The sequence below is a fragment of the Oncorhynchus mykiss genome, chromosome 14, assembly GCF_013265735.2.
Source record: "Oncorhynchus mykiss isolate Arlee chromosome 14, USDA_OmykA_1.1, whole genome shotgun sequence".
Taxonomy (NCBI): Eukaryota; Metazoa; Chordata; class Actinopteri; order Salmoniformes; family Salmonidae; genus Oncorhynchus; species Oncorhynchus mykiss.
Genome location: NC_048578.1, coordinates 35208272 through 35218271, shown reverse-complemented (window position 1 = coordinate 35218271; position 10000 = coordinate 35208272). Strand labels below are relative to the sequence as shown.

General features: G+C 42.0%; 1 protein-coding gene across 5 annotated transcripts in view; it reads left to right on the top strand.

The window, feature by feature from the left end:
• glra1 (glycine receptor, alpha 1) overlaps positions 1 to 10000 on the top strand; it is a 109266-nt gene that overhangs the window by 49609 nt on the left and 49657 nt on the right. For all 5 annotated transcript variants that reach the window (XM_036943410.1, XM_036943408.1, XM_036943413.1 and 2 more), the window contains one exon: positions 1057 to 1124. In XM_036943410.1, the coding sequence (XP_036799305.1) occupies positions 1057 to 1124 (68 nt within the window). The remainder of the gene's footprint in view (positions 1 to 1056; positions 1125 to 10000) is intronic.

The following is a 10000-nucleotide window of genomic DNA, read 5'->3' as shown; positions in this document are numbered from 1 at the left end:
ATGGAGCTCTGTGTGTTTACAACGTGATATTACAGTAGCTCTGTGTACAGTTGTACACATGCTTATGGGATATTTCGTTGTGGTCCTCTGTATCTCAGTTGGTAGATTCCCAGGACCGCCCGTACTTAAAGAATGTAAGTCACTTTAAATACATAGAAACTTCTGCTGAATAGCACGTTATTATATTCCTATTTATATAATGTGTTCCACAAATATACTACTTAACACAATCCATTTGTGTCTTTTTTTTCAGTGTAATAAAGGAGGAAGGAGAAAGGACTGTGTTTTCAGTGTAATAAAGGAGGAAGGAGGAAGGACTGTGTTTTCAGTGTAATAAAGGAGGAAGGACTGTGTTTTCAGTGTAATAAAGGAGGAAGGAGGAAGGACTGTGTTTTCAGTGTAATAAAGGAGGAAGGAGGAAGGACTGTGTTTTCAGTGTAATAAAAGAGGAAGGACTGTGTTTTCAGTGTAATAAAGGAGGAAGGAGGAAGGACTGTGTTTTCAGTGTAATAAAGGAGGAAGGAGGAAGGACTGTGTTTTCAGTGTAATAAAGGAGGAAGGACTGTGTTTTCAGTGTAATAAAGGAGGAAGAACTGTGTTTTCAGTGTAATAGAGAAGGAAGGACTGTGTTTTCAGTGTAATAGAGGAGGAAGGACTGTGTTTTCAGTGTAATAAAGGAGGAAGGACTGTGTTTTCAGTGTAATAGAGGAGGAAGGACTGTGTTTTCAGTGTAATAGAGGAGGAAGGACTGTTTTCAGTGTAATAAAGGAGGAAGGACTGTGTTTTCAGTGTAATAGAGAAGGAAGGACTGTGTTTTCAGTGTAATAGAGGAGGAAGAACTGTGTTTTCAGTGTAATAGAGGAGGAAGGACTGTGTTCTCAGTGTAATAGAGGAGGAAGGACTGTGTTTTCAGTGTAATAGCGGAGGAAGGACTGTGTTTTCAGTGTAATAAAGGAGGAAGGAGAAAGGACTGTGTTTTCAGTCTGCAAGGAGGGATTTTTGTTTCACTGTTCTTTAATAAGAAAATAATATGATTTCTTTTTCATTCTTTCACAGGTCCCCCTGTAAACGTAACGTGCAACATTTTTATTAACAGCTTTGGGTCCATCGCTGAAACAACAATGGTGAGTCCAAATGGGTTTACCTTTTCAATGTAAAAACCCTTCAACATTAAGTACATTGATTTCTGTTGATGTTGATGTTTTGAAGTTAATGTGAGGAATTCTTTACTTTCAACAGTAGTTTGACTATATAACTATGCCTCTGATATTGTGATTGAATTTAAATAATGATGTCCTTAATATGCGGTGTGTCAACATTTTCTTCTGGAATTACAAGCCGTGCCTCATCGACCCTGAATATTTAGAATAATATTTATCTGCCTTATTGAACTTCCTCTCTACTCAAAACTCAGTTCCCACGGGTTTCATATCTAGTGATTTCATATCTAGTGGTTTCATATCTAGTTTCATATCTAGTTTCATATCTAGTTTCACATCTAGTTTCATATCTAGTGGTTTCATATCTAGTGGTTTCATATCTAGTGGTTTCATATCTAGTTTCATATCTAGTTTCATATCTAGTGGTTTCATATCTAGTTTCATATCTAGTTTCATATCTAGTGGTTTCATATCTAGTTTCATATCTAGTTTCATATCTAGTGGTTTCATATCTAGTTTCATATCTAGTTTCACATCTAGTTTCATATCTAGTGGTTTCATATCTAGTTTCATATCTAGTGATTTCATATCTAGTGGTTTCATATCTAGTTTCATATCTAGTTTCATATCTAGTGGTTTCATATCTAGTTTCATATCTAGTTTCATATCTAGTGGTTTCATATCTAGTTTCACATCTAGTTTCATATCTAGTGGTTTCATATCTAGTTTCACATCTAGTTTCATATCTAGTGGTTTCATATCTAGTGATTTCATATCTAGTGGTTTCATATCTAGTTTCATATCTAGTTTCATATCTAGTGGTTTCATATCTAGTTTCATATCTAGTTTCATATCTAGTTTCATATCTAGTGGTTTCATATCTAGTTTCACATCTAGTTTCATATCTAGTGGTTTCATATCTAGTTTCACATCTAGTTTCATATCTAGTGGTTTCATATCTAGTGATTTCATATCTAGTGGTTTCATATCTAGTTTCATATCTAGTTTCATATCTAGTGGTTTCATATCTAGTTTCATATCTAGTTTCATATCTAGTTTCATATCTAGTTTCATATCTAGTGGTTTCATATCTAGTTTCATATCTAGTTTCATATCTAGTGGTTTCATATCTAGTTTCACATCTAGTTTCATATCTAGTGGTTTCATATCTAGTTTCATATCTAGTTTCATATCTAGTGGTTTCATATCTAGTTTCACATCTAGTTTCATATCTAGTGTTCAGATGGCTTTGTGTCATTCAAACTCATTTTGGAAAGGGGTCAAATTTATCAGGTGGTTTATATTATAAAATCATCCGTTGTTGATTATTTATCAATATAGTAGAACTAGAGGTCTAAGCTCTCTAGCAAAAGATACAGAGGTGAGATATATGTTGTTTGATGGACAGTAGACCAACATAGAGACAGAAGGACAGTAGACCAACATGGAGACAGAAAGACAGTAGACCAACATGGAGACAGAAGGACAGTAGACCAACATGGAGACAGAAAGACAGTAGACCAACATAGAGACAGAAGGACAGTAGACCAACATGGAGACAGAAGGACAGTAGACCAACATGGAGACAGAAAGACAGTAGACCAACATAGAGACAGAAGGACAGTAGACCAACATGGAGACAGAAGGACAGTAGACCAACATAGAGACAGAAAGACAGTAGACCAACATGGAGACAGAAGGACAGTAGACCAACATGGAGGACTATGGCCAACACACAGAACGCAGAACAGCATAACCTCTAGATCATTCTGCATGTTTCCATGGGTGCGACATGGAGACCAACATGGAGACAGAAGGACATGGAGACAGAAGGACAGTAGACCAACATGGAGACAGAAAGACAGTAGACCAACATGGAGACAGAAGGACAGTAGACCAACATGGAGACAGAAAGACAGTAGACCAACATAGAGACAGAAGGACAGTAGACCAACATAGAGACAGAAGGACATGGAGACAGAAGGACAGTAGACCAACATGGTGACAGAAGGACAGTAGACCAACATGGAGACAGAAGGACAGTAGAGCAACATGGAGACAGAAGGATATGGAGACAGAAGGACATGGAGACAGAAGGACAGTAGACCAACATAGAGACAGAAGGACAGTAGACCAACATAGAGACAGAAGGACAGTAGACCAACATGGAGACAGAAGGACAGTAGACCAACATGGAGACAGAAGGACAGTTGACCAACATGGAGACAGAAGGACAGTAGACCAACATGGAGACAGAAGGACAGTAGACCAACATGGAGACAGAAAGACAGTAGACCAACATAGAGACAGAAGGACAGTAGACCAACATAGAGACAGAAGGACAGTAGACCAACATAGAGACAGAAGGACATGGAGACAGAAGGACAGTAGACCAACATGGAGACAGAAGGACAGTAGACCAACATGGAGACAGAAGGACAGTAGAGCAACATGGAGACAGAAGGATATGGAGACAGAAGGACATGGAGACAGAAGGACAGTAGACCAACATAGAGACAGAAGGACAGTAGACCAACATAGAGACAGAAGGACAGTAGACCAACATGGAGACAGAAGGACAGTAGACCAACATGGAGACAGAAGGACAGTTGACCAACATGGAGACAGAAGGACATTAGACCAACATGGAGACAGAAGGACAGTAGACCAACATGGAGAGAGAAGGACATTAGACCAACATAGAGACAGAAGGACAGTATACCAACATGGAGACAGAAGGACAGTAGACCAACATGGAGAGAGAAGGACAGTAGACCAACATAGAGACAGAAGGACAGTAGACCAACATAGAGACAGAAGGACAGTAGACCAACATAGAGACAGAAGGACAGTAGACCAACATAGAGACAGAAGGACAGTAGACCAACATGGAGACAGAAGGACAGTACACCAACATGAAGACAGAAGGACATGGAGACAGAAAGACAGTAGACCAACATGGAGACAGAAGGACAGTAGACCAACATGGAGACAGAAGGACAGTAGACCAACATGGAGACAGAAGGACAGTAGACCAACATGGAGAGAGAAGGACAGTAGACCAACATAGAGACAGAAGGACAGTAGACCAACATAGAGACAGAAGGACAGTAGACCAACATAGAGACAGAAGGACAGTAGACCAACATAGAGACAGAAGGACAGTAGACCAACATAGAGACAGAAGGACAGTAGACCAACATGGAGACAGAAGGACAGTACACCAACATGAAGACAGAAGGACATGGAGACAGAAAGACAGTAGACCAACATAGAGACAGAAGGACAGTAGACCAACATGGAGACAGAAGGACAGTAGACCAACATGGAGACAGAAGGACAGTAGACCAACATGGAGACAGAAGGACAGTAGACCAACATGGAGACAGAAGGACAGTAGACCAACATGGAGACAGAAAGACAGTAGACCAACATGGAGACAGAAGGACAGTAGACCAACATAGAGACAGAAGGACAGTAGACCAACATGGAGACAGAAGGACAGTAGACCAACATGGAGACAGAATGACATGGAGACAGAAGGACAGTAGACCAACATGGAGACAGAATGACATGGAGACCATCATTGAGGTAGAAAGACAGTAGACCAACATGGAGACAGAAGGACAGTAGACCAACATGGAGACAGACGCATTGCAGGTATCAGATCATAGAAACAGACACAACCCACTGGGCACAGATGTCAATTCAACGTCTATTTTATGTTGGTTCCGCGTCACCTCGTTGAAAGGACATGGAAACAACTTTGATTCAACCAGTGTTTGCCCAGTGGGATAGCAGGTAGCAGATCAATGTGTGCTCTGCAGGAAATCCCTGTCTGTACACAAGTCAAATACAGTCAAGGACTGTGGCAGTCATAGAAAAGATAGGTTGACTCTCTATTCGTCTGGAGGCACTCAGTTAGATAGTATGGGGCTGGGATGGAATGGGATGGGCTGGGAGGGGATGGGCTGGAATTAGATGGGCTGGGATGGAATTGGCTGGGGTGGGATGGGCTGGAATGGGATGGAATGTGCTGGACTGGAATGGGATGGAATGGGATGGGCTGGGATGGAATGGGCTGGGTTGGGATGGGCTGGGTTGGGATGGGCTGGGATGGAATGTGCTGGGCTGGGATGGAATGGGATGGGCTGGGGCTGGGATGGAATGTGCTGGGCTGGGATGGGCTGGGCTGGGCTGGGCTGGGATGGAATGGGATGGGCTGGGGCTGGGATGGAATGGGCTGCGTTGGGATGGAATGGGCTTGGGATGGAATGGGATGGGCTGGAATGGGATGGGATGGAATGGGCTGGGATGGAATGGGATGGGATGGAATGTGCTGGGCTGGAATGGGATGGGATGGGCTGGGATGGAATGGTCTGGGATGGACTGGGATAGAATGGGATGGCCTTGGATGGTCGGGTCTTGGATGGGAGGGTCTTGGATGGGAGGGGCTGGGATGAGATGGGTTGGGTTGGGATGGGCTTGGATGGACTGGGATAGAATGGGATGGCCTTGGATGGTCGGGTCTTGGATGGGAGGGGATGGGATGAGAGGGGCTGGGATGGAATGGGATGGGAGGGGCTGGGATGGAATGGGCTCGGATGGAATAGGCTGGTATGGAATGGGCTGGGCTGGGATGGAATAGGCTGGGTTGGGATGGGCTGGGCTGGGATGGGATGCAATTGCAGGGTTGGGTTGGTAGGATTTGGGATGGGCTGGGAGGGGATGGGATGGGCTGGAAAAGGGAGGGGCTTGGATGGGCTGGGATGGGAGGGGAGGGGATGGCCCTAATCTCAAGTCACCATGCCAAACTGGGATGGGCTGGGATTGGTTTGGATGAGCTGTTATGGGAGGGTAGGGGATTGGCTGGGAAGGGAAGGGAGAGGATGGGAGGGGAAGAGCTGGGCTGGGAGGGGAGGGGAATGGCTGGGATGGGAGGGGATGGGAGGGGAATGTCTGGGATGGGAGGGGAGGGGAGGGGAATGTCTGGGATGGGAGGGGAGGGGATGGCCCTAGTCTCAAGTCTCCATGCCAAGTCTCCCTGGGTCAGATGCATCAGTAGAGCTTTAACTAAAACTGCTGCAGACTGCACAACCTCCTCATGCAGAACAAATTCATGATTTTCCACTCTTTTTCCCGCTCTACACTCCGCAACAACCAGTGGAATTGATCCGGAAGCCTTTCCTCCAAGTCCTAGTCTCTTCTCTTCTCTTCTCTTTTTTCTTTATTTCTCTTCTCTTCTCTTCTCTTCTCTTCTCTTCTCTTCTCTCTCTCTCTCTCTCTCTCTCTCTCTCTCAATTCAATTCAATTCAATTTACTGAGTCTGTACATAGTCAAAGCTTTCCTTAAGTTGGGATCAGTCATAGTGGTCAGGTATTCTGTGTGTTCTCTGTTTAGGGCCAAATAGCATTCTAGATTGCTCAGTTTTTTTGTAAATTATTTCCAATTTGTCAAGTTTTCTCATGATTTGGTTGGGTCTAATTGTGTTGCTTTCCTTGGGCTCTGTGGGGTCTGTTTGTGTTTGTTAACAGATCCCAAGGACCAGCTTTCTTAGGGGACTCTTCTCCAGGTTCATCTCTCTGTAGGTGATGTCTTTGTTATGGAAGGTTTGGGAATCGCTTCCTTTTCGGTGGTTGTAGAATTTAACTTCTCTTTTCTGGATTTTGATAATTAGCGGGTATCGTCCTAATTCTGCTCTGCATGCATTATTTGGTGTTCTACGTTGTACACTGAGGATATTTTTGTAGAATGCTGCATGCAGAGTCTCAATTTGGTGTTTGTCCCATTTTGTGAAATCTTGGTTAGTGAGCAGACCCTAGAACTCACAACCGTAAAGGGAAATGGGCTCTATGACTGATTCAAGTATTTTTAGCCAGGTCCTAATTTGGATTGTCGACTTTTATGTTATTTTTTATGGCATAGAATGCCCTTCTTGCCTTGTCTCTCCGATTGTTCACAGCTTTGTTGAAGTTACCTGTGGCGCTGATGTTTAGGCCAAGGTATGTATCGTTTTTTATGTGCTCTAGGACAAGGGTTTCTTGATGGAATTTGTATTTGTGGTCCTGGCAACTGGACCTTTTTTGGAACACCATTATTTTTTTGTCTTACTGAGATTTACTGTCAGGGCCCAGGACTATCAGGGCCCAGGTCTGTCAGGGCCCAGGTCTGACAGAATCTGTGCAGAAGATCTCGGTGCTGCTGTAGGCCCTCCTTGGTTGGGGATAAAAGCACTAGATCATCAGCAAACAGTAGACATTTGACTTCAGATTCTAGTACAGTGAAGTCGGTTGCTGCAGACTGTTCTAGGGCCCTCGTCAATTTGTTGATATCTGTTGAAGAGGGTGGGGCTTAAGCTGAACCCCGGTCTCACCACCCGGCCCTGTGGAACGAAATGTGTGTTTTTTGGCTATTTTAACGGCGCACTTGTTGTTTGTGTACATGGATTTTATAATGTTGTATGTCTTTTCCCTCAACACCACTTTCCATCCATTTGTATAGCAGAACCTCATGCCACATTGAGTCAAAGGTTTTGCCTTTGATTTGGTTTGTTTGTTTGTAAATTAGGGTGTTCAGGGTGAATACGTGGTCTGTCGTACGATCATTTTGGTAAAAAGCCTATTTTCTTTCTTCCTCTCTCTCTCTCTCTCTCTCTGTCTCTCTCTCTCTCTCTCTCTCTTTCTCTCTCTCTCTCTTTCTCTCTGTCTCTCTCTCAAAATTCAAAATTCAAAATTCAAGCTGCTTTATTGGCATGAAAAACATTGTGTCAATATTGCCAAAGCAACAATGTATACAATATACATTGTAACAAAATTGTAAATGATAGCAAATAATAATATAAAATGGTAGTAAATAATAATACAAAAATAAATACAATAAAATGGTAACAGTCTACAGTAAACATTAATAATTATAGTAATAACAATAATAGTAATAATAAGTAAGTTACTGTTTACTATGCAGATGTTATTATTCAGTGTCCCTCAGGCTATGGCAGGAAAATACATATTTGGCTGCAAGAGGAGCCATTGCTCCTTCGCCCATGAGTATTCTTAGTTTTTCCTCTGGGTTCAATTTGTAAAAATGTGGAATATATGTAGTCATTTCTGTGAATAATGAATCTCTTTGTGAGGAATATTTATCACAGTAAAGGAGAAAGTGCATCTCTGTCTCTACCTCCCCTGTCATGCAGTGACCACATACACGCTCCTCTTTGGGTAGCCATGTCTTTTTATGTCTGCCGGTTTCTATTGCCAATCGGTGGTCACTCAGCCTGTACTTGGTAAGGATCTGTCTCTGCTTCGTATCTCTGACAGAGTAGAGATAATCAGCCAATTCATATTCTCTGTTTAGGGTCAGATAGCAATTTAGTCGGCTTTGGGATTTTGTTTCGTTTTTCCAGTATTGTAAGTATGATTCCTTTGATTGGTTCCTGATTTTGTTTATTGGAATTCTTTCTTTTGAAGCAGTGCTGGTGTCAGCTTGATTGGTGAGGTCCAACACCAGCTGACTGAGAGGGCTCGTTTCTGGGCTCAGCTCTTGGGCTTGAAGTGCTTTAAATTGCAGACTCGAATTTGGACTTGAATTTAGATGTAGCCAAAATTTTAATGATCTTTTCTGTATTTTCATTATTACTGGAAAACGGCCCAATTCTGCCCTACATGCATTAGTTGGTGTATTTCTCTGGACTTGTAGAATTTTCCGACAGAATTCTGCATGTAGGGCTTCAATTGGATGTTTGTCCCACATTTTAAAATCCAGTTTATTGAGTGGCCCCCAAACCTCACTTCCATAAAGTGCTATTGGTAGGATTACACTGTCAAATATTTTAGTCCAAATTCTAATTGGGATGTTGATTTTGAATAATTTCATTTTTATTGCATACATTGCTCTGCGGGCTTTTTCTTTGAGTGCCTTCACTGCCATATTAAAGTTTCCCGATGCAGATATGGTCAGACCAAGGTAGGTGTAATGTTTTGTGTGTTCAATTAAGGTGTTGTTCAGGGTGAATTTACATTTGTGTTTCTGACATCTGGGTTTTTTTTGGAAAATCATGATTTTAGTTTTTTGGAAATTTACTGCCAGGGCCCAATTATGGCAATATTGCTCCAGAATATTAATGTTTTGTTGAAGACCTTCTTTGGTTGGTGATAGAAGTACCAAGTCATCAGCATATAGCAGGTATTTCACCTCTGTGTCAAATAGTGTGAGTCCTGGGGCTGGAGATTGGTCCAACATGTCTGCTAATTCATTGATATAAATGTTGAAAAGATTTGGACTCAAATTGCAGCCTTGTCTCACACCTCGACATTGTGAAAAAAATTCTGTTCTTTGGTTTTTGATTTTTATTGCACACTTGTTTTCTGTGTACATACATTTTATTAAGTCATACACCTTACCACCAAGCCCACTTTGTAGAATTTTGTAGAATAGCCCTTCATGCCAAATCGAATCAAATGCTTTTTTAAAGTCAATAAAGCAAGCAAAGATTTTGCCCTCTTTTTTTTGGTGGACGTGTTTATTAATTAGTGTGTGTAAGGTGTATATATGGTCAGTAGTGCGATGGTTAGGGAGAAAGCCAATTTGACATTTACTTATTACATTTTTTTCTTGAAGAAAGGTTTGAATTCTTGAATTCAAAATGCTACAGAAAATCTTTCCCAAGTTACTGTTGACGCAAATTCCCCTGTAATTATTGGGGTCTGATTTGTCTCCACTTTTGTGGATAGGGGAGATGAGCCCCTGGTTCCAGACATCAGGGAAGCAGCCAGAAGTTAAAACCATGTTGAACAATTTAAGCACAGCATTTTGCAACTCAGGTGTGCTGTTTTTCAGCATTT